We start from the raw sequence: 25,524 nt of genomic DNA, 5'->3' as shown, positions 1-25,524 counted from the left end.
ACCTCAGACAGACAGACAGACAGACTTCTGTTGTGTTCTGTCATTTACATGTATTCTACAGTCCACCACTAGGGACTATTGTACTTACCATTGTACTTACTAGGGGTGGGGGGAAAAATCGATTCACCTAAGTATCGCGATTTTTAATGTCACGATTTTTTGGATCGATCTTTTATTCCAGAATCGATAATCGCAAATTAAATTTTTTTTTTTTTTTTTTTTTTTTTTTTTTTTTTTTTTGGTGCTTGCAGTCAGGCCACTCACTGAACAGCAGGCCAGGCGCCGCCTACTGGTTTACTAGTGGTTTTATTACTTTATTAGTTAGTCTGAAGTAATAATTACACTTCAGGGTTAAAGTGGGTGCATCTCATTGTAAAATTGGACTTCAAACGGCCCAAATCTGGCTTCAAATGGCCCAAATTTCACGCGCGTTGGCCCATATCGGCCTGGCCTGCTTGGTATCTAATGCCCGGCCTGAATTATGATCCCAGTCCGCCCCTGTTTTTAACTATATCGCCCAGCCCTACTCATGATATATAATATACAGTCTCTAGTGTATGATTCAACTTTTCCCATGTTCTAATCTAGTGTAAAAAAGCAAACAAACTGAAAAAAGAAAAGAAAAAAATAAACAAAAATCGCAATAAATCGTAATATCGAATCGCAATAATCGTAGAATCGCAATACTTAAGAATCGCAATATAAATCGAATCGGCACCCAAGAATCGTGATAGTATCGAATCGGGAGATAAGTGAATCGCCACAGCCCTAGTACTTACTATTGTAAAGTCATCACTGTTGAGATGCTGTGAATGAACGTGACTGACAGTAGAAGAAGAGTTTAGACGGGTGCTACCACTAGTCCACTAGTCCACTAGTCCACTACACAGCATGAATGTTACGCTGCTGCCGATATAACTTGTAAACTTGTTACCGTTTAGCTGGCTGTCCTTTTTCTTGTGTGACCACGTTTCTGGGTCCTTTGTCCATCTTGTTTGTGAATAGGGTTGCCAACCGTCCCTTAACACATTGAGTGCCAGCGACGCCATATGGCGTCAAGAGAAATTTACCGTACGCTGCCAGCGACGCCAAATGGCGTCAATAACTCCAAATTGTTTTTTTGACGGGGGGGTGTCGATCTAAGCCTCTTACATCGCCTCTTACAATATGAGAGCTATTGAATGTGTCTAACCTATTTTACAGAACCCTTAGGTGGCGACAGCGCTCTCCAGATGAGAGAACGTGGAGTAAAACACACAGAAGAAGTCGTTGGGGAAAAGGAAATCGCATCGCATCCGTCCGTATGCAGCTGCTTCATTGAAGCATAACGTTAGCTGTGCCTACAGCAGCCAATCTGCTGTCACAATTGAGCACCTCCGTGTCCGCTGCTACAGCCCATCCGCATGTGGAGTTGTTATTATTCTCAACTGGAAGCATGGGAGCTGGTGACAAATACACGCGGCTGTAAAAAAGCTGGATGTAGTGGATTTTTCAGTGCAGAGCACACGCAGAGCAAACGCACTCACAGCAGAGCCCAGAGAGACACTCCTCCCACAACGGGGGGGGGGAGGAGGAGGGGGGGGGGGGGGTGGGGCACGCAGGGCACTACAGCATACAACAGACCCAGGCAGCTGCAGCAGGCTCGATGCACAGAGAGCAAACAAGCTAGAATAGGCTATCTGATGCCCACCAGCAGTAAATCAAGACCAGCAAGAAGGTGTAGAGTCTGCGCACGCAGGGGCCAGCGCTGCTGGTTGCAGCTAAAAAATATTATTTGGCCAAACAAAATTCCTTTGTTTTCACTCTTTTATTGAAGGAAATTATTTTTGAGGTGTCATTACATCAGAAAATATTAGCAATGAGTCAATGATGTGCTTGAAATGCTTCCTTTCACAAAAGGCTGAATATCTCAGGTTTCTAGAAAAAAATGGCTGTTTTTGGTCAAATCAAGCTATCTTCTCCGGCTCATAACGGAAAATGGGATCAATAAACTTTTTTTTGCAGGTGATAGAAGAGAGTCTCATCGTTATTTGTGCGTGTTCAGTGTTTACATAGTAATTATTAAAGAAATTATATGACTGTTTTAAAATGCATTGCGGCCTATGTGGCACAGTACAGCACCTTTTGCCCAAGGGCCGTGGCACTCAAAGTGTTAAAATATGGAATTGTCCCGTATTTGTAAACAAAAAGACGTGTTCCGTTCCGTATTTAACTGATACGGGACGCGCTGTGTCCCGTATTGGAGAAACAATGCAGTGCAAAGAGTGACAGGCTATTTGTATTGAGTGAGAAACTCCATAGCCGCTGCAGCTGCTCTGCCCCTCAGCCTGTGTGGTGTCATGTTACCTTCAGCTGCTCTGCCCCTCAGCCTGTGTGGGGTCATGTTACCTTCAGCTGCTCTGCCCCTCAGCCTGTGTGGTGTCATGTTACCTTCAGCTGCTCTGCCCCTCAGCCTGTGTGGTGTCATGTTACCTTCAGCTGCTCTGCCCCTCAGCCTGTGTGGTGTCATGTTACCTTCAGCTGCTCTGCCCCTCAGCCTGTGTGGTGTCATGTTACCTTCAGCTGCTCTGCCCCTCAGCCTGTGTGGGGTCATGTTACCTTCAGCTGCTCTGCCCCTCAGCCTGTGTGGTGTCATGTTACCTTCAGCTGCTCTGCCCCTCAGCCTGTGTGGGGTCATGTTACCTTCAGCTGCTCTGCCCCTCAGCCTGTGTGGTGTCATGTTACCTTCAGCTGCTCTGCCCCTCAGCCTGTGTGGTGTCATGTTACCTTCAGCTGCTCTGCCCCTCAGCCTGTGTGGTGTCATGTTACCTTCAGCTGCTCTGCCCCTCAGCCTGTGTGGGGTCATGTTACCTTCAGCTGCTCTGCCCCTCAGCCTGTGTGGTGTCATGTTACCTTCAGCTGCTCTGCCCCTCAGCCTGTGTGGGGTCATGTTACGTCCAACTACCCTAGAATGGCTTCTCATTGATTGTTGTGAGTCACGACCAATGAAGCGCTGTCAGCGTTGCTAGATTCAACTAAACTCTGACGACAGCACATTGAGTAAGCTTTTTTATTAATACAGCTGTTTTAGCCTATTCAGAATAAGAAACTTCTGTTTTGTGACGCCCAAATACAATTCTTGAATGATAATCTAGGAAGAGGCTACGTGCAAAAATGCAAAAGCCGATCAAATTCAGGTTTGCTTGTCTTAATAATAATGGGTAGGCTAAATGGTTGAAGTTGAAGCAATTGCAGTTATGTGATTGTTAATAATTCCACTACTGACTGACCTCCCTCTCTCTCTGTCTCTCTGTCTGTCTCTCTGTCTCTCTCTCTGTCTCTCTCTCTGTCTCTCTGTCTATCTGTCTGTCTCTCTGTCTGTCTGTCTCTCTGTCTCTCTCTCTGTCTGTCTGTCTGTCTGTCTGTCTTTCTCTCTGTCTGTCTGTCTCTCTGTCTGTCTGTCTGTCTCTTTCTCACAGAGTGCGCCCATCTGCTGCTGGCCCACAATGCACCGGTGAAGGTGAAGAACGCTCAGGGATGGAGTCCCCTTGCCGAGGCCATTAGCTACGGAGACCGTCAGATGAGTAAGCAGCATACAACACTGAGAGAAGCCCCGCCCCCTGCAGCATACACTGAGAGAAGCCCCGCCCCCTGCCCCCCGGCCACTCCCTCACACTTACACCACGGTCTGGCTTCACTTTGCTTTTCACAGGCAGCTTCATGTACTGTGAAGGGAGGGAGAGAAACGGACAGATCAACAGATGCCTCTGCACATTCCTCCTGTCATTTGCTTCCCCGTGTGGCCTTTGTCCCCAACGGAGAGAGAGAGGGGACATTCCTCAAGGCTCTCTGGCTTTTGTCCTGTGATGAAAGGCAATTCATTACATGTCTCTCTCTCTCTCTCTCTCTCTCTCTCTCTCTCTCTCTCTCCTCATAGGCTGGTTCCTGTCAGGCCCCCTCTCTCGCCCATTTTCCACCCACAGTCACAGTCCAGCTTCAACAGGGATTCAAAGCCCACAGTAGTATTATGTTTTTAAAAAGTCCAAAATGACATGTTCACACTTAGTGACATCACCCTTTATACAATGATCAATGGCACAACATGAAAGCCAATCTTGGTAGTTTTTGACTGGATGGTAGGTCATTGATGGAGTCCTTGGCTGACAAATTCAGAATACTTTTGCAGCGTGGCACTCAAGTCAAGTCAAGTCAAGTCAAGTCAAGTTTATTTATATAGCCTTTTGTTGACTCCTGTTGTAGACGTATTGAATATTAATTCTCTGGTAATTAATGGTATCCCAAAATAGATTTTTAGTGCTTTGGAAATGATCACTTCCTTTGCATCTTATCAGTCTTTCACCCCCCTTCCCACTTTCAAATCTTTGGGTTCGTTAGACTTTTGTACGGCTGTACCCGACTCACAATTCTGTGAGTCCAATCGGATTTTGTCTGTTCAATACGAATATACGACTATTCTTCTTTTATTTTTTTTTATTTTTTAATAAGACTATCTGACAATCAGAAAGTCCATTGGCATTATTATTAATAGCATATTAGGAGAATGACTCAATTTCCCCTCGGGGATCAATACAGTTATTCTCATTCTGATGAGCTTGTTTGATTTGTTTGTTTAACCCATTGATACCTGATGCAGCATTTGTGTGTGTATCCCTTTAAGACCGCGAACCGTCTTAAAGGGATACACACACAAATGAGGGATACACACGCAAATGCTGCATCAGGTATCAATGGGTTAATTGGGACTTGGTTCAGGGTCTTAATAGGCCAATACTTACACCAACATAGGCTATGTAATATATATACGGTACTGTATCACAATCTATTGGCAGAAACCAAGCAATTCTGTGTCAAATCAGATATCCATCACCCCCACGCCCACAGCCAGAATGGAATGATCCTTGTTTCATAATCACTTTTTGCGACTAGCCTGTTCGACTAGTCGAATCAGGTGCTTCAAACGAATCGTCGAATCGTTGACTATTTGGGGTCACGCCTAGACTTTTGAGTAGCTGCAAAGTGTGTTGACACTGGTCAAACGTGTATTCTGCCCGCTCTTTCTAAAGCTCTTGACATGCTGCTCATGGGAACAGGGAGGTCCTAAAAGCAGCTTTTGTTGTCCTGCGTGGTTGAGCTTCATAGGGAGCGTCACAGCGTTCCCTCAGCCTGGGACCAGACCCTGACCCTCCCAAACTAGACAGCTGCTCTGCTCCTCAGCCTGGGACCAGACCCTGACCCTCCTCTGCTCCGCTCCCTCTGTTTCCCATCTTATTTTCCACAAAAAGGGGCATAGAGTGCCAAAGTCACACCCTCTTCCAGGTTGGGCATACGACCTAGTGTGTCAGTCAGCAGGTGGTTCGTTTAAATGGGCTATATCAAAAGTATCATTGGATGATCTAATGAATACAGGATTAACGGGGAGAAGCCTCAAGCATGTATAAAATAGGGCTGTCCCCAATACCATATTTAGGGCGTTGAAGCTTCACGGAGATTACTCCGATCATAATCCAAGCTTCTGCGGGGGTGGGTGGGGGGGTCATCGGTAACGACGTTGTGCGATGATGAGGTTGTGGTGGTGTAGCAGGCAACACACTCCAGCCAGAGGAACAAACAGTAACAAACATGTAACGTTACTCACATATCAAACATGTAACGTTACTCACATATCGGGTTGAAAATAATTTCTTCTTTGTCAATATTTTGCACAACACGTCTCAGTCAGCACCGCAGCTCATAGTAAACTTTCTTCTAGGCTTGAGCTCCTCAGCTGTCCTGATGCTCCAGGTTTTGATTGAATAGCTGCTCAAGGTAGTGTAATGGTAAACAGTAGACACGGAGTGTAAATGTTAACTTATTCAGGTGGTCTCATCACGTTGTGACAGCGGACTTCTCTGACTTCTGACTTCTGTTCTCTGAGTATGATCATCAAGGTGAGCTGTGTATCCCTCACTCACTGCTGCTACTTCATACAAACAAACACGTTGAATTCAATTGAACACTTGTAGTCTTTCAACACAAACTCCTTCAGCTCTGATGGCTGCTGCCAGCCAGCAGCCATCAGAGGCGTTTGAGGCAAGGTGCGCTTGTTTGTCGGGTGGCGTGTGCCTGTGGTGGTGGGGAGTTAATCTTCTGTGATTGACCCGAAGCCCCCCCACCCCCCCAGGCAGCAAACTAGAGATTGTCTCATGAAGCCACACCTGACGTTAGTTGGCTGTGCAAAGTGTGCATGCTGAAAGAGAGAGGGGAGGGAAGAGGGAAAAACAACAACAAAACACTAAGCATTCCCCTGCTGATTTGGACGTCGGCTACCATGGTAACGATGGAAGCTCAATAAAGTTATTGTGATTGTGATTGTGATTTTCTGGAGATGCCAGATAGTGAGAGGTCTGAGAAGAGATACCAGTTTATCCACTGACACTTGCCTCATTAGACCACAATGCAATGTAACCACGAGACCTGTCTTTTGAGTGATGCAACTTGTCTGGCTTTTTCCTGGCTGGAATTGGAAAGCTCCATGTGTCTTTGTTCATACCTGTGATCACTGAAACATGTCCTCAAATGACCTCTGTTACCACGGCTACAGTGACTCAGCTGTTTGGCAGCACTTCACTAGGAAACAGCTGATCCGGCACATTGTAAAAGCATTGGACTTGGCCTGCCCTTATAGTTTTACCTGCTGCCAAGCTAGCAGGAGAGGAGAGAGGTGAGAGGTGAGGGGAACTGTGTCTGTTTTACCTGTTCAGCACAATCAACCTTCAGTCCATTTATAGGGTTAACCTGTCTAGTAATCCAAAGCACTGTCTAGTAATCCAAAGCAGTCTAGTAATCCAAAGCACTGTCTAGTAATCCAAAGCACTGTCTAGTAGGGCTGTTCGATTTTGCCTAAAACTAAAATTGACGATTTTTTCTCTCAAAACTCTATTTTCGATTTCGATTTCGATTTTTTTATACTATTATACTTCTCTAAACATTTGTTGCCCTGCAGATCTCTTTTTCCCCCCTTTTTTTTCCATAAGTGACAATTTACGCTTTTACTCTGAAGGCAGAACAACCCAACTTCCTGTTTTAGCTTGCCGCTGCTATACCTAACTTCCTGGCTGTTGCTTGCTAACTTGACACTGGTGGATTTGCGTGTTCCTCCGTGACATAATTATATTAGCAGTGTCTAAGCGACCACCCGTGCTCGGAGTTATATCTGTACTAGAATAACACAAAGTCACAACAGGAATGCGTGGAACTGTGATAGCAAATTCAGACACACTGGGACAGGTGAGTCAGCTGAGGCTGCTAACTTACAGCCATGAATACAGCCAATCTATCAGTACTCTGTGGCCTCACGTGTTGTTTTGTTATTCTGTGAACTGTAAAGGCAACGTTTCATCGTCTGGTGATAACGTCTGTGTTCGTGTGCGCGCGTGAGTGTGTTGTGGCAATCGTTATCTTGTAGGCTACAGCCCGCAGTGCAACAAGCTGCACTCAGTGCTCACTCTGTGCTTTTTGGTCGGAGGTGTTGAAATAAGTCCATTGCGCTGCTGTCTTTAGTAGCCAGTATCACAGCCTCTAGAGCAGTGGTTCTCAAACTTTTTCTGTCAGGCCCCACTTTGGAGGAAGAAAATCTTTCGGGCCCCACCGCCCCAACAAAATTGAAACAAAACGGTCCAAGTTTAACTTTTATTGACATAATGACCATTCATTTCTATATTCTGGCTGTTTTGCCCTGCACATCTTTTCAAAAACAATAACAATAAAGTGCAACCTCTACAAAACAAAATAAATTCAAATATCTTAATTGTGAGTTCAAGTCACTATCACTGTATTAAGGGCTGCCTGTTTTCCACTGCAAATCGTTTCAAAACAATAATAAGGTGCAACCTGCAGAAAATAATAAGTGCAGACATTTGTGAGGACTCAAGTTTTATCAGTATTAGTGGCTGCAATGAGCCTGTTTTCCACTGCAAATCTTTTCAAAAGAATAATAAAGTGCAACCTGTGCAGAAAATAATAATAATAATAATGGTGAGGACTCAAGTTTTCTCAGTATTAGTGGCTGCAAAAACCCACACAGTTCTCCCAATTCAGCCCGTGTTGTGTCAGGTAACTGTCCAGAAGCTTAAATAGCTCTTCAGCTGTTGCTCTGCTTGTAACGTACTTGCAAAACAGCAAATCCTCACTCAGTGACTCCGACGTGACAAAGCGAACATAGGCGATAAGCAAGCAGTCTTTATTGCTGTCCGTAGCCTCGTCCACTTGTAAGGCGAAACGTGTGTCTGTCAGTTTTTCCGTGAGTTGTTCCTCGAGATCATTTGAAATGTCACATATACGTTTTGCAACTGTGTCATTGGACAGCGGGATAGTCTTCAATTTTGCAGCGCTGGTCTCATCCAGCATAGTTGACACCATATGGATAGCTGCTGGGAGTATGAGCTCCTCAGCGATGGTGTGCGGCTTCTTGCACTGTGCAATTCTGTATGCGACCTTGTATGACGCTAGTTGTGCTTTGCTGTTCACTGATGCCACTTTTACAAAGCGATTTTCCTGCTTGCGGTATTCACCGAGTTTCCTCTGAAAGAACCCGAGTGGCTTATTGACGAAAGTGGGGTGTGTTGTCTCCAAGTGTCTTTTTAATTTGTTAGGCTTCATGCTGTCCGCTGCCAGAGTTTTCAGACAGAGAACACAGACTGGTCTCTCCTCGTCTCCTACCGCATTGACTGTGAATCCCAGAGCAAGATAGGCGTCATCATATTTTCGTCTCGGTTGTTTTAGTTGACTGCCGCCCTCCGACTCCTTGTTTGTCCCAGCCAAATGTCTCTTCATTGTGCACTAATCTAAACTAAACAGCCTCCAGTCTGTCTGATGAATGAACGTGTCACTACGGAAGCGCGGGGTTTGTTTATTTCCTCACGGGGAAAAGAAGTCCGACCTAAAAATGGCTAAAACATTGGTTCCGCGGATTTCACCCGCGCCCCACCTGTAATACCACTGCGCCCCACAAGTGGGGCGCGCCCCACACTTTAAGATACACTGCTCTAGAGAGACTTTACAGCGGGGAGAATGGACAAGTAGCAGCATGCGTACATGAGAGAGAGCCGCCCAGCCTAACGTAATTACCCTAGTTAAAGTGTAAATCGATTTTACGATTTCATTCGATTACGATTCAAAATCGATTTATCGTGCAGCCCTACTGTCTTTGGTGACAAGCTGGAGAGACAGTTGACGGTCGGAGAGACGGCATCCGGTACGGGATGGGTTTTAGCACCCCAGCCTGGCTCTCTCGTGAGGGAGAAATCCACAAACGCTACGGATCAGCCTCCTGAAAATCTGCGTAAACATCGGCGCGGCCTGTGGTCCTTCAGGCTAGAGCAAGGTGCTCGCCGCAGGTGAATGACGTGCAGCGCACAGGCCTCCTTGAGGCATCCTCCCTGCCCATGGTACGGCATGGTAGGATTGCCTTTTTCCGCGGGAGGTTCTGGTGAGACGAAGGAGGTGCCTGGCCTGGAATCACCCCACAGAGCCTTAGACCTCCATGCACCGAAGGTCTTGCAATACTGCGGTGTAGCACTAACTCTATTGCAGCGGATTGGGCGTGATCAACCCTTCCGCGGGCAACGCTGCAGACAGAGTAGGAAGGCTGATCCGTGAGCGGCTGCTTCTGGGACGCGGGTCGGGGTCGTAATCGGCCTCGGCTGGGTCAACTGGGCGAGGGTGTATGATGTTGACAGACCCGAAACACCCCACGACCGCAGTTAACATCACTGATGACGCGTCCCAGCGCATGCAGAAGTATGTATATTTGAACCTCTAGTAATCCAAAGCACTGTCTAGTAATCCAAATCACTGTCTAGTAATCCAGAACTCTGCCTGGTAATCCAAAGCACTGTCTACTAATCCAAATCACTGTCTAGTAATCCAGAACTCTGCCTGGTAATCCAAATCACTGTCTAGTAATCCAGAACTCTGCCTGGTAATCCAAAGCACTGTCTAGTAATCCAGAACTCTGCCTGGCAATCCAAAGCACTGTCTAGTAATCCAGAACTCTGCCTGGCAATCCAAAACACTGTCTAGTAATCCAAAGCACTGTCTAGTAATCCAAAACACTGTCTAGTAATCCAAAGCACTGTCTAGTAATCCAAAGCACTGTCTAGTAATCCAAAGCACTGTCTAGTAATCCAAAACTCTGCCTGGCAATCCAAAGCACTGTCTAGTAATCCAGAAATCTGCCTGGCAATCCAAAGCACTGTCTAGTAATCCAGAAATCTGCCTGGCAATCCAAAGCACTGTCTAGTAATCCAGAAATCTGCCTGGCAATCCAAAGCACTGTCTAGTAATCCAGAAATCTGCCTGGCAATCCAAAGCACTGTCTAGTAATCCAAAGCACTGTCTAGTAATCCAAAGCACTGTCTAGTAATCCAAAGCACTGTCTAGTAATCCAAAGCACTGTCTAGTAATCCACAGCACTGTCTAGTAATCCAAAGCACTGTCTAGTAATCCACAGCACTGTCTAGTAATCCAAAGCACTGCAGTCTGAGCTGACTCAGCAGTTGTCAGGAGTGTGTGAGGGAAGTGGGGAGCTGGCCAGTAAAAGCACTGAGAGCAGCTAGCATCACATTGCTGTAGGAGGAGATATCTGCTTTCAGCAGTTCCCAGTGGCTGCTGTCAGTCAGTGTAAGTGGTTCTTTATGAACACACTCTATTCAGTGTGATGATCTGAAAAGCTCAGGCTTTAGCTCGGGGTTGTTGCTTTGTTATTCTTAGCCCATGCTTCAGATTCACTCCAATTCAACGTCAACCCTTATTTGCTATAATTATACTTCCTAGGGGTGGGAATCACTAGAGGCCCCACAAAACCATACTTAGGTCAGGATACAATATTGTTGAGATTTAAAAATATTGCGATATATTACCTTTTTTTTACTGTAAATGATGTCCCCAAAGGAAGAAAAAAAAGTCAACATGTTTGATCTAATGAGATCAAGTTTCCACTGTCTGTTCAGACTTTACAGCGGGGAGAATGGACAAGTAGCAGCATGCGTACATGAGAGAGAGCCGCCCAGCCTAACGTAATTACCCTAGTTAAAGTGTAAATCGATTTTACGATTTCATTCGATTACGATTCAAAATCGATTTATCGTGCAGCCCTACTGTCTTTGGTGACAAGCTGGAGAGACAGTTGACGGTCGGAGAGACGGCATCCGGTACGGGATGGGTTTTAGCACCCCAGCCTGGCTCTCTCGTGAGGGAGAAATCCACAAACGCTACGGATCAGCCTCCTGAAAATCTGCGTAAACATCGGCGCGGCCTGTGGTCCTTCAGGCTAGAGCAAGGTGCTCGCCGCAGGTGAATGACGTGCAGCGCACAGGCCTCCTTGAGGCATCCTCCCTGCCCATGGTACGGCATGGTAGGATTGCCTTTTTCCGCGGGAGGTTCTGGTGAGACGAAGGAGGTGCCTGGCCTGGAATCACCCCACAGAGCCTTAGACCTCCATGCACCGAAGGTCTTGCAATACTGCGGTGTAGCACTAACTCTATTGCAGCGGATTGGGCGTGATCAACCCTTCCGCGGGCAACGCTGCCTAGTAATCCAAAGCACTGTCTAGTAATCCAAAGCACTGTCTAGTAATCCACAGCACTGTCTAGTAATCCAAAGCACTGTCTAGTAATCCACAGCACTGTCTAGTAATCCAAAGCACTGCAGTCTGAGCTGACTCAGCAGTTGTCAGGAGTGTGTGAGGGAAGTGGGGAGCTGGCCAGTAAAAGCACTGAGAGCAGCTAGCATCACATTGCTGTAGGAGGAGATATCTGCTTTCAGCAGTTCCCAGTGGCTGCTGTCAGTCAGTGTAAGTGGTTCTTTATGAACACACTCTATTCAGTGTGATGATCTGAAAAGCTCAGGCTTTAGCTCGGGGTTGTTGCTTTGTTATTCTTAGCCCATGCTTCAGATTCACTCCAATTCAACGTCAACCCTTATTTGCTATAATTATACTTCCTAGGGGTGGGAATCACTAGAGGCCCCACAAAACCATACTTAGGTCAGGATACAATATTGTTGAGATTTAAAAATATTGCGATATATTACCTTTTTTTTACTGTAAATGATGTCCCCAAAGGAAGAAAAAAAAGTCAACATGTTTGATCTAATGAGATCAAGTTTCCACTGTCTGTTCAGACTTTACAGCGGGGAGAATGGACAAGTAGCAGCATGCGTACATGAGAGAGAGCCGCCCAGCCTAACGTAATTACCCTAGTTAAAGTGTAAATCGATTTTACGATTTCATTCGATTACGATTCAAAATCGATTTATCGTGCAGCCCTACTGTCTTTGGTGACAAGCTGGAGAGACAGTTGATAAATAAATATGGCATGCACCTGGCAATTTACTTGTGTATCGATATAATATTGCCACACAAAATATTGCGATACTATGCTGTATCGATCCCCCCACCCCACCCCCGAATAATTTAAATTGTCAACTCAGTTTTGTCACTGATGGCTGAACATCTGTCCAAGGAGGCAACATGTGGCTTGGAAATAGAAGGGTCATGTGCTTTACCCGCATTCTTTGTATGTTTTGGTCTGAGTGAAATGTTATGTGGTCTCTCCAGTTTCTAAATATAGCTGAACCGTTGGGTTTGAACAAGTACAACTATTTTTATAAGCATTTAACGAAATGTCTATGGGAAAATAAATGTGTGGTACAGTGCAGAAGCAGGAAGTGACGTTCCACTTTGACTCTCTATTTGTGTCCTCAGAGTTGCGTCTCCTCACAGCTGTGCTGTGGTTCTTCATGAGCTCCTCTGAAGGCGTGTCCACAGGCCTGCTGGTGTTTAGTAGACGGGGAGCACTTTTTCCATGTGGGTGTCAGACAGTCACAGGCTTGCTGTCTGGCTGTCAGCTGTGGGACCAGACCCAAGGCTAGCTGCCCACAACTTTAGCTTGAGCTAATCTGAATTTCACCAGGTACTACTTTGAATCGTGGTGTGAACAGTAACTTAAAGCAGGTCTAAACCCCAGCTTTTAACCAATGGGGGTGGTGTGTGAAGAATTCTGGTCAAAATTTCCACATTTGAGACCAAACTGTTACCATTGTACCATTTGTATAATTTTCAGCAGCATAAGTTCCCTCTATGGGTTGCCGTTGAACACTGCTTTTTTTTGTGCCCTCAAATGAATGGGATATTTGGTACATCGTGACGTCACGGTGAGTTTAGCACGCGCCCCACTCATGTGAAAAATTGTTTTTTTCCCCATTGATTACTGTAGTTCACGCGGAGCGAGCCCTTTAACACATTCAGTGCCAAGGACGTCTGTGCACGTCCTAAAAAAAAGTAACGTTCAGTGCCAAGGACGTCTGTGGACGTCCTAAAATCATAATTCATATTATTCCATAATTCTGCTGTTTAAGGTCGTACCCAGCCAGTGAGCATGAATCCCTTCAAGGGATCACACGGCGCCACCTTAAACATCGTCACAGGAGCTGCTCCACCCACCTCAGATCCTTTACTTTGTACAGGAGACAGCGGAGAAAGCCGTGGAAACCGATGCATGCTTTCTGCCAGAGCCGTATATATTGCTCCGTCTACAGCGAGAGTGGGCTCGGCTGCATCCGCGCTCACAACTGAGCTCTTATGCTTCTATCTATCTCCACACGATTTCCTAGAAAGCCAGCATCCGAAGCCGAACGGGCCAAGCCTTTTTGTTCAGTCGCGTTTGCCAGCGCGCATCATTTCCTTGATGCCCATCAAGGAAATGATGCGCGCAGCAAAGCTGGGATCTGTCCGGGGCAAAAACAGAGTCGAGAAAGCAAACTCTGTGCGTGTGGGAGGAGCCCGCAGCTCAGAGGTGGAGAGGGGAGGGGGGGGGGGGGGGGGGGGGGGAGAGAGGGGTGTGTGGCTGCACAGAAACCACACCACACGCCACCACATCAGAAAACACCAGCCAGAGTCAGTGAATGTGCTCGAAATTAGGGTGCAAAAGGTATTCATAAAAGGGGCTATATCTTGGAAAGAAAAAAAAAACGACAGAAAACCCTTGAAAGTGCACTTTTTTGAGAGGCTGTAATTTCATAATGGAACTGTCTAGAAACAAAATTTCTTCTTTGGAAGAAGCAGGAGTGTTCAATGTTTCATTAAAGTCCAGCCCCGTTAATATAGCCATAATAGAAAAAATTCTATAGCTGTTTTCAACTGAATGGAAGTGAATCTGGCACAGGCTCCAGACAATTTTACTGAAGCGCTGTGGCACTGAATGTGTTAAGACCAATGCATCCCTGGGTAATGCCTACTGTGGCTAATATTAGCCGCTAGTTAGTTATGTTACATGGCAGTAAAATGCCACTGAATGACCAAATTGATATAACTTTTAACCATTTCGAGTAACACTGTTTCCATACGGATCACCAGCGTTAGTTTGTTGTTTATAACGTGGCTATTTTCATAACGTTTTCTATCTCGGATGCGTTATTTCGAATCCCACATAGGTTACGCTGGCGCAAAGCGTGTGGGTTTCAGGACGAAACAGTCTCGAGCCACTAACGTCATCTTTAGAGCACAATATTCCTGGAATGCAAGTTTAACTAAACAGTTACATGTCCTCTACATTCTACATAAAATTAAGATATTACGGGTTGTTTTATTTTGTATGTTACTTATTGGCCAAGATATGTTAGTTTATGGGGGAGGAATTCTGCCAGCTAAAGAGGGGAGTGTAGGCGGCCATCTTGCCTGCAGAGTTTTCAAATCAAGTAGAATACAGTTTTGCAAGAAATCCAAAGGAAACGGCTAATTGTTAGCACATCGTAGCCTCTATCAAACAGCAACCTTGGAGCTTACCCCTTACCTGTGTCAATATTGACAAAAAACTAGCCAGCAGCAGTTGTCCAGTCATCCCAAGACCTGATGTTTGGCTATGTGCTGATACAAAAACTGTTCCAAAACAACACTGTCCTAACTCTGCCTCAGAACAACACTGTCCTAACTCTGCCTCAGAACAACACTGTCCTAACTCTGCCTCAAAACAACACTGTCCTAACTGTCTCAAAACAACACTGTCCTAACTCTGCCTCAGAACAACACTGTCCTAACTCTGCCTCAAAACAACACTGTCCTATAACTCTGCCTCAAAACAACACTGTCCTAACTCTGCCTCAAAACAACACTGTCCTATAACTCTGCCTCAAAACAACACTGTCCTAACTCTGCCTCAAAACAACACTGTCCTAACTCTGCCTCAAAACAACACTGTCTTAACTCTGCCTCAAAACAACACTGTCCTATAACTCTGCCTCAAAACAACACTGTCCTAACTCTGCCTCAAAACAACACTGTCTTAACTCTGCCTCAAAACAACACTGTCCTATAACTCTGCCTCAAAACAACACTGTCTTAACTCTGCCTCAAAACAACACTGTCCTAACTCTGCCTCAAAACAACACTGTCTTAACTCTGCCTCAAAACAACACTGTCTTAACTCTGCCTCAAAACAACACTGTCCTAACTCTGCCTCAAAACAACACTGTCTTAACTCTGCCTCAAAACAACACTGTCCTATAACTCTGCCTCAAAACAACACTGTCCTAACTCTGCCTCAAAACAACACTGTCCTATAACTCTGCCTCAAAACAACACTGTCCTAACTCTGCCTCAAAACAACACTGTCCTAACTCTGCCTCAAAACAACACTGTCCTATAACTCTGCCTCAAAACAACACTGTCCTAACTCTGCCTCAAAACAACACTGTCCTAACTCTGCCTCAAAACAACACTGTCCTAACTCTGCCTCAAAACAACACTGTCCTAACTCTGCCTCAAAACAACACTGTCTTAACTCTGCCTCAAAACAACACTGTCCTATAACTCTGCTTCAAAACAACACTGTCCTAACTCTGCCTCAAAACAACACTGTCTTAACTCTGCCTCAAAACAACACTGTCCTAACTCTGCCTCAAAACAACACTGTCCTAACTCTGCCTCAAAACAACACTGTCCTAACTCTGCCTCAAAACAACACTGTCCTAACTCTGCCTCAAAACAACACTGTCTTAACTCTGCCTCAAAACAACACTGTCCTAACTCTGCCTCAAAACAACACTGTCCTAACTCTGCCTCGTTAAGAGCTGAGATCACTCACCTAATTAACGCCAGGAAAATGCCCTAATCGCTATGAGGGCGGCTTTGTGCCAACGCGGCGAGTGTGTGTGTGTGTGTGTGTGTGTGTGTGTGTGTGTGTGTGTGTGTGGTCCCTGTGTGCCCGTGCTGGGTGGTCCGGGGACAGATGGTGAGCTTGTTGTCCTCTTCCTGTCCTGCTGAGAGGATCAGGACCAGCCCCCATCAGCCTGTCCACACTCATTAGGCAGCCGGGCCACAAACACACCCAAGCCCTGTATTTGCCTCGGTGTGTGTGTGTGTGCTCGCACGTGTATGTATGGGTGTGTGTGTGTGCTCGCACATGTGTGTATGTTTGGGTGGGTGTGTGTGTGTGCTCGCACGTGTGTGTGTGTGTTTGGGTGTGTGTGTGTGCTCGCACGTGTGTGTATGTTTGGGTGTGTGTGTGTGCTCGCACATGTGTGTATGTTTGGGTGTGTGTGTGTGTGTGTGTGTGCTCGCACGTGTGTGTGTGTGTGTTTGGGTGTGTGTGTGTGCTCGCACGTGTGTGTATGTTTGGGTGTGTGTGTGTGTGTGTAGGGCATGCAGGGCATGCATGCCTGTGTTCTCATTTGGTCTAGTTTGAGCATCAGCGCTGAGTCCCCAGCCCCCAGTGTGCTCCCCTGAACCTGGTGTGGTGTTCCCATGAGCCTGGTGGAGCTCTTACCTGAGCCTGGTGGGGATCTTACCTGAGCCTGGTGTGGTGTTCCCATGAGCCTGGTGGAGCTCTTACCTGAGCCTGGTGGAGCTCTTACCTGAGCCTGGTGGGGATCTTACCTGAGCCTGGTGGGGCTCTTACCTGAGCCTGGTGGGGCTCTTACCTGAGCCTGGTGGGGCTCTTACCTGAGCCTGGTGGGGTTCTTACCTGAGCCTGGTGGAGCTCTTACCTGAGCCTGGTGGGGCTCTTACCTGAGCCTGGTGGGGCTCTTACCTGAGCCTGGTGGAGCTCTTACCTGAGCCTGGTGGGGCTCTTACCTGAGCCTGGTGGTGCTCTTACCTGAGCCTGGTGGGGCTCTTACCTGAGCCTGGTGGGGCTCTTACCTGAGCCTGGTGGGGCTCTTACCTGAGCCTGGTGGAGCTCTTACCTGAGCCTGGTGGGGCTCTTACCTGAGCCTGGTGGAGCTCTTACCTGAGCCTGGTGGGGCTCTTACCTGAGCCTGGTGGGGCTCTTACCTGAGCCTGGTGGGGCTCTTACCTGAGCCTGGTGGGGCTTACCTGAGCCTGGTGGGGCTCTTACCTGAGCCTGGTGGGGCTTACCTGAGCCTGGTGGGGCTCTTACCTGAGCCTGGTGGGGCTCTTACCTGAGCCTGGTGGGGCTCTTACCTGAGCCTGGTGGGGCTCTTACCTGAGCCTGGTGGGGCTTACCTGAGCCTGGTGGGGCTCTTACCTGAGCCTGGTGGGGCTTACCTGAGCCTGGTGGGGCTCTTACCTGAGCCTGGTGGGGCTCTTACCTGAGCCTGGTGGGGCTCTTACCTGAGCCTGGTGGGGCTTACCTGAGCCTGGTGGGGCTCTTACCTGAGCCTGGTGGGGCTCTTACCTGAGCCTGGTGGGGCTCTTACCTGAGCCTGGTGGGGCTCTTACCTGAGCCTGGTGGGGCTCTTACCTGAGCCTGGTGGGGCTTACCTGAGCCTGGTGGGGCTCTTACCTGAGCCTGGTGGGGCTCTTACCTGAGCCTGGTGGGGCTCTTACCTGAGCCTGGGGGGGCTCTTACCTGAGCCTGGTGGGGCTCTTACCTGAGCCTGGTGGTGCTCTTACCTGAGCGGCCCACTAGGGGATATAATTGGCACATAATGTTTAATTTAATCCTCCCGGCTCGAAGCTTCCTCATAAACACCCATAAAGCTGAAATAAACGGTTGGGTGTGGCTCTTCTTAGTCATGTAAAAAGCAGCCAGCCTCTGGGGGCGGGGCAGACAGAATGTGCTTAGAAGTCTCCTGTGTGGCTCCTCCCCCAGGCCCTCCTCATTAGCGAGCAGATGGACTCCATCCCTTTGAACTTCCTGGAGCAGTTTTTTTTCTTCAAAAGTCTGAAACTGTGGGCCTCCCCTCCCCCCCCCCCCCCCCCGTTTTATATAAATAATCGTTTTATCATGGCATCGTAGACCTCTGAATCAGAATCAAATTGAACCGTGAGGTGCCTAGAGGTTCCCACCCCTACCGCAAAAATACCATACTGTATATACTGTGATATTTTGGGTAGATACCATAACCGCACCATGCTGTGACATTTCATATTGGTACATCCCTAGTCTGTAATTCCTGTACTTGTGAGGACCTTGTACAGAAGGAAATACATTTCCGCACACTTGGAAATTGCCTGAAGGAGATCCTCCATCACAGGAAACAAGGGGCCTTAATTGGGTTTAGTCAGAGTCTCTGTTCCATCGTTATGTTATTGTGCCGAGTTGAGTGAGTTTCATGTCAATGCACACATTTTGCATGACACACACAAAATTAATTGACAACTATTTTGATAATCGATTAATCGTTTTGAGTAAAAATGTAAGAGAAAAGGTCTAAATTCTCTGATTCCAGCTTCTTAAATGTGAATATTTTCTGGTTTCTTTACTCCTGTGTGACAGTAAACTGATATTATCTTTGAGTTGTTGATGATGAGTTGCCCTCAAGACATTTGAGGGCGCCATCTTGGGCTTTGGGAAACACTGATCGTCATTTGCTACCATTTTCTGACATTTCATAGACCAAACAACTAATCGATTAATCGAGAAAATAATCGACAGATGAATCGATTATGAGAATAATCGTTAGTGGCAGCCCTACTTTCAAGCCAGGTTTGCCACTGTAAAAATGACCCCCCAAAAAAAGTAAATGGTACGTAATGTGCAACTTGAATGGGAGTAACATAAACTAGACACAGTAGTGATTGGACTATAACTCTCAATCATCGGTATTCTCATTTAACCCAAAACCCAAGTACTAACCCTAACCCTCTTTGTGCACACATGCACACACAGGGGCCGGGGGGGGGGGGGGGGTTGGGGGGTCAGATTTTTTTTTTTTTGTGTAACAAAATAATAAAAAGCCAGTCATCATTGATGCTTTTGATCTCACCTCTGCATTTCGTCTCCTCTCTCCTCTCCTCTGCCTCTCTCTCTCCTCTGCCTCTCTCCTCTCTCTCCTCTCTCTCTCTCTCTCCTCTCCTCTCTCTCTCCCCTCTCTTTCTCTCTCTCTCTCTCTCCTCTCTCTCTCTCTCTCTCTCTCTCTCCTTCAGTCACGGCCCTGCTGAGGAAGCTGAAGCAGCAGTCCAGGGAGACTGTGGAGGACAAGAGGCCCAAGCTGCTGAGAGCCCTGAAAGAAGTGTGTCCTCCTCTACTACTGTCTGTCTGCTCTCTGCTGCACTCCTCTACTACTGTCTGTCTGCTCTCTGCTGCACTGCTCTATTGACTATTACTGTCTGTCTGCTCTCTGGCTATGCCACGCGAGGTGGCTGCCACCTCGCTAATAAGGTCATACAGTACGGCTTGAACTGCTCCATGTTTACGTTAGCACACGATGCTAACCTTGAGCTAGCGTTATTATCTTACAAACAGGCATGAGCATCACTCAAACAGTCCAACATAGCACAGCACCAAGTGCTCGATCAAATCCACCACAGTTTACAATGAGTTTACCCATAGCAGTTTACCATGTGCAGGCTATTTAGGTCAGTGCAGCTAGCAGGCTGGAGGCTCCCCGGACCATCCCCGACATAGTCTCACATCGACAATTGTGATGTCATCAGTGATGTCACTCAAGCAGCTGTGATGTCATCAGTGAGAGAGGCTATATAAGTGGTGGGAGTATACAGGACAAGGGTGAGTTAAGGGTAAAGGGTAGTTTCTCCAGGGTCTCTCCACCCTAGGAATCGATCTAGTAACATAAAAGCGGCAAGAACATTCGTTGTGTGTTTTAAAGAGGCCACTGAAAAAATGTCACATATTTCCAGTGCCCTGAGGCCTGGCCAGCTGAGATGTCTGAGATAGATTTTTCTCTGCGTTGTCATCATCATCTCCTCTCAGGGATTAGGATCTATAGATCTGAGAAGCCATGATGCTCTTCCAGCATGACACCATCATCACCACTGAAAGAGGGATTGAGACGACCAGTGATGATGAGATTATAATAATCTCACTATAAATGTGCACATTGACAGAATCATGTGTTGGCGTTGCGGCCATCAGTGTGGATTTGTGGATGGACTAGATGGTTGCAAATGCTGCATCAGGTATCAATGGGTTAATCAGGTCATTTTATGTTCAGGATGGAAATTATGAATGCATCTATGCTTTTTTTTTTCTTTTTCTTTGTGCTGCTTGCCACCAGGCTGTCCATACACTTAGTTTACCCTGATAATAACATATAGACCCATATGCATTGGTACACTATTTTTTTTCTTCTACCATATTGTTTGTAGAATAACCCGTTTCTCTTTCTTTGTTCCACATACAAGTCATTACCAGGTGTCATTCAAATTTTCTCTTTCCCAAAGAGCTTTGAAATATGAGCATGTTATTATAGACCTCTGCATGTCTTCTATTCTTTTCTCCATCTTATTCCCATTTATGAAATATTTACTTGCGATTGACTTTGATTTCTCTTCGTTTGCAGCTCGGAGACTTTTACTTGGAGCTTCACTGGGACTTCCAAAGCTGGGGTGAGTCAGGTTGACCCTTCTGCTGTCCCACAGTCCAGAGGTGGACACACACAAAACACTTCCACACTGCCTATTTCACACCCATGATCCTCACCGGAAAGTAGCCTGAGTGTTACCTCAATAAGAAAGTAGCCTGAGTGTCACCTCGATAAGAAAGTAGCCTGAGTGTCACCTCAATAAGAAAGTAGCCTGAGTGTCACCTCGATACGAAAGTAGCCTGAGTGTTACCTCAATAAGAAAGTAGCCTGAGTGTCACCTCAATAAGAAAGTAGCCTGAGTGTCACCTCGATAAGAAAGTAGCCTGAGTGTTACCTCAATAAGAAAGTAGCCTGAGTGTCACCTCAATAAGAAAGTAGTCTGAGGGTCACCTCGATAAGAAAGTAGCCTGAGTGTTACCTCAATAAGAAAGTAGCCTGAGTGTCACCTCAATAAGAAAGTAGTCTGAGGGTCACCTCGATAAGAAAGTAGCCTGAGTGTCACCTCGATAAGAAAGTAGCCTGAGTGTCACCTCGATAAGAAAGTAGCCTGAGTGTCACCTCGATACGAAAGTAGTCTGAGGGTCACCTCGATAAGAAAGTAGCCTGAGTGTTACCTCAATAAGAAAGTAGCCTGAGTGTCACCTCGATAAGAAAGTAGCCTGAGTGTCACCTCGATACGAAAGTAGCCTGAGTGTCACCTCGATAAGAAAGTAGCCTGAGTGTCACCTCGATAAGAAAGTAGCCTGGTGGCACCTCGATAAGAAAGTAGCCTGAGTGTCACCTCGATAAGAAAGTAGCCTGAGTGTCACCTCGATAAGAAAGTAGCCTGAGTGTCACCTCAATAAGAAAGTAGCCTGAGTGTTACCTCAATAAGAAAGTAGCCTGAGTGTCACCTCGATAAGAAAGTAGCCTGAGTGTTACCTCGATAAGAAAGTAGCCTGAGTGTCACCTCGATAAGAAAGTAGCCTGAGTGTTACCTCAATAAGAAAGTAGCCTGAGTGTCACCTCAATAAGAAAGTAGCCTGAGTGTTACCTCAATAAGAAAGTAGCCTGAGTGTTACCTCGATCAGAAAGTAGCCTGAGTGTCACCTCAATAAGAAAGTAGCCTGAGTGTTACCTCAATAAGAAAGTAGCCTGAGTGTCACCTGGATAAGAAAGTAGCCTGAGTGTCACCTCGATCAGAAAGTAGCCTGAGTGTCACCTCGATAAGAAAGTAGCCTGAGTGTTACCTCAATAAGAAAGTAGCCTGAGTGTTACCTCGATAAGAAAGTAGCCTGAGTGTTACCTCGATCAGAAAGTAGCCTGAGTGTCACCTCGATAAGAAAGTAGCCTGAGTGTCACCTCGATACGAAAGTAGCCTGAGTGCCACCTCGATAAGAAAGTAGCCTGAGTGTTACCTCGATCAGAAAGTAGCCTGAGTGTTACCTCGATCAGAAAGTAGCCTGAGTGTTACCTCGATCAGAAAGTAGCCTGAGTGTCACCTGGATAAGGAGTTTAGTCTGAAAAGCCAGACTGTGTTGAAGAGGAAAATGTGATGGAACATGCTAAAGTCCACGAGTGCTGTTGGTGTCAGAAGGCCGTCTGGTTAGTAAGGGTCCTTGAAACCATGAGTGCATTCTAAATAGCTGCGACCGCATTATGCAAATTGTATATATCTCCCTTGTATAAATAAAGGTTAATGAATTAAATTCATTATTAAGTGGAATTTCTAAATGTGTTTTCAGGCTGCTTCTCACATGTCCCCTTTTCATGTTGCAGTGCCTTTGCTGTCCAGAATCCTGCCTTCAGACGCCTGTAAGATCTACAAGCAGGGCCTCAACATCAGGCAAGTCAACTCCATCTTTCCACTCTTTGCTCCATCTGTTGTACTTTCAGATTGGAGAAATGCACCTTTTTTTATTTACTGACAGGTCATGTTTTAAAGTTTCATTTAATTATCAGAGGCATTGAAATCAAAAGTGGGTAGTGCAAAAAAAAAAAAAATGCAAATTGCTTCCTGGTCACAAACTAATGCACTCCATCTAGTTTAACAATTCATCATTTTGCTGGGGCCCATCTGGAACCACGTCAAGGACCCCTGGTGGCCCCCGGACCCCAGGTTGAGAACCACTGACTTAAATTAACTTACAAATTAACTACATTTGAACATGACAATCCTTAGGTAACTCTTACATTAGACTGATTAGAGCATCCAAACCTGTGTGTGTGTGTGTGTGTGTGTGTGTGTGTGTGTGTGTGTGTGTGTGTGTGTGTGTGTTTCTGCATGCTGACACAAACACCTGTGCCTGTTAGCTTGTCATCATTCTTCAGAAGTGCTCCTGGCTGTCTCATTTGGCATTCAAAATGTCCTCTTCTGGTCCCGGAGCTGCAGGGAGACAGACAGACAGAAACTGTCACCGCTAGTTCATTTCCATCCTAGCGGTACACTGTGTCACCCTGCTCACACTTACCCTGTGTCACCCCGGTCACACTTAGCACTTTGTGTCTGGTGGTCACAGAGCTAAGTTATACTTACCCTGTGTCACCCCGGTCACACTTAGCACTTTGTGTCTGGTGGTCACAGAGCTAAGTTATACTTACCCTGTGTCACCCCGGTCACACTTAGCACTTTGTGTCTGGTGGTCACAGAGCTAAGTTATACTTACCCTGTGTCACCCCGGTCACACTTAGCACTTTGTGTCTGGTGGTCACAGAGCTAAGTTATACTTACCCTGTGTCACCCCGGTCACACTTAGCACTTTGTGTCTGGTGGTCACAGAGCTAAGTTATACTTACCCTGTGTCACCCCGGTCACACTTAGCACTTTGTGTCTGGTGGTCACAGAGCTAAGTTATACTTACCCTGTGTCACCCCGGTCACACTTAGCACTTTGTGTCTGGTGGTCACAGAGCTAAGTTATACTTACCCTGTGTCACCCCGGTCACACTTAGCACTTTGTGTCTGGTGGTCACAGAGCTAAGTTATACTTACCCTGTGTCACCCCGGTCACACTTAGCACTTTGTGTCTGGTGGTCACAGAGCTAAGTTATACTTACCCTGTGTCACCCCGGTCACACTTAACACTTTGTGTCTGGTGGTCGTCACACAGAGCTAAGTTATACTTACCCTGTGTCACCCCGGTCACACTTAGCACTTTGTGTCTGGTGGTCGTCACACAGAGCTAAGTTATACTTACCCTGTGTCACCCCGGTCACACTTAGCACTTTGTGTCTGGTGGTCACAGAGCTAAGTTATACTTACCCTGTGTCACCCCGGTCACACTTAGCACTTTGTGTCTGGTGGTCACAGAGCTAAGTTATACTTACCCTGTGTCACCCCGGTCACACTTAGCACTTTGTGTCTGGTGGTCACAGAGCTAAGTTATACTTACCCTGTGTCACCCCGGTCACACTTAGCACTTTGTGTCTGGTGGTCACAGAGCTAAGTTATACTTACCCTGTGTCACCCCGGTCACACTTAACACTTTGTGTCTGGTGGTCACAGAGCTAAGTTATACTTACCCTGTGTCACCCCGGTCACACTTAGCACTTTGTGTCTGGTGGTCGTCACACAGAGCTAAGTTATACTTACCCTGTGTCACCCCGGTCACACTTAGCACTTTGTGTCTGGTGGTCACAGAGCTAAGTTATACTTACCCTGTGTCACCCCGGTCACACTTAGCACTTTGTGTCTGGTGGTCACAGAGCTAAGTTATACTTACCCTGTGTCACCCCGGTCACACTTAGCACTTTGTGTCTGGTGGTCACAGAGCTAAGTTATACTTACCCTGTGTCACCCCGGTCACACTTAGCACTTTGTGTCTGGTGGTCGTCACACAGAGCTAAGTTATACTTACCCTGTGTCACCCTGGTCACACTTAGCACTTTGTGTCTGGTGGTCGTCACACAGAGCTAAGTTATACTTACCCTGTGTCACCCCGGTCACACTTAGCACTTTGTGTCTGGTGGTCGTCACACAGAGCTAAGTTATTCTCTCGGCTGTCACATCTCCTTCCACAACCACCCACTTTGACAAAGTAAAAAAAGGGTCTCTTGTTGAAAACGGAAATAACTTGGTAGAAAAGCAGGTAATGGGCAACCTTAGAACTGATTTTCCTACTTGTGTGTGTGTGTGTGTGTGTGTGTGTGTGTGTGTGTGTGTGTGCGTGCGTGCGTGTAGACTGGACACCACCCTGATAGACTTCACAGATATGAAGTGTCAGCGCGGTGACCTCAGCTTCATCTTCAGCGGCGACGCCCTCCCAGAGGAGTCATTTGTGGTGCTGGACAATGAACAGAAGGTCTACCAGAGGATACACCATGAGGTACACACACACACACAAAATCAACTCTCAATAACTGTCAAACTATTCATCATTCATCTAGTTTGACAACCCTATTGAGTTAATTTGAGTTAATTTGAGTGAGAATTATTTGAGTTAATGAGTTATTAATTTGAGTTAGTGTGGACCAGTGATGTCACTGGTCCACACTTTAACACTCAATAACTGTCAAATTAAATGACAGACTTCAAAACCGTTTACAGTTTTCTGATATACTACTGATGTTCTAATGATACAAAGCTGGTTGAAAATGGGTGGAGTGTTCCTTTAACGTAACTGCTTGGTGGATTATATGGATCCTGAATTGAAGCACGGCGCCTGGTAATCCATTTTATGGTGTAGCTCCGAGCTGCCTGTAAGACAACTGCACATATCTGCTATGGCTGCACGCTAGGAGGAAAAGCTGCGATGTGCGATAACACTGTTCAATATTGCGATGA

At 46.5% G+C, this 25,524-nt stretch overlaps 1 protein-coding gene across 1 annotated transcript in view; it reads left to right on the top strand.

Annotated features, from left to right (window-relative positions):
- ankrd13c (ankyrin repeat domain 13C) overlaps positions 1-25,524 on the top strand; it is a 72,964-nt gene that overhangs the window by 31,181 nt on the left and 16,259 nt on the right. The window contains exons 3-7 of the mRNA XM_083647971.1: positions 3,459-3,563; positions 19,364-19,449; positions 20,740-20,785; positions 22,522-22,588; positions 24,922-25,066. Coding sequence (XP_083504097.1) covers positions 3,459-3,563; positions 19,364-19,449; positions 20,740-20,785; positions 22,522-22,588; positions 24,922-25,066 — 449 coding nt within the window. The remainder of the gene's footprint in view (positions 1-3,458; positions 3,564-19,363; positions 19,450-20,739; positions 20,786-22,521; positions 22,589-24,921; positions 25,067-25,524) is intronic.

This window comes from Poromitra crassiceps, assembly GCF_964638095.1.
Source record: "Poromitra crassiceps genome assembly, chromosome: 12".
NCBI lineage: Eukaryota > Metazoa > Chordata > Actinopteri > Beryciformes > Melamphaidae > Poromitra > Poromitra crassiceps.
The sequence above is the reverse complement of the archived record's forward strand: the minus strand, read 5'-3'. Positions and strand labels throughout refer to the sequence as shown.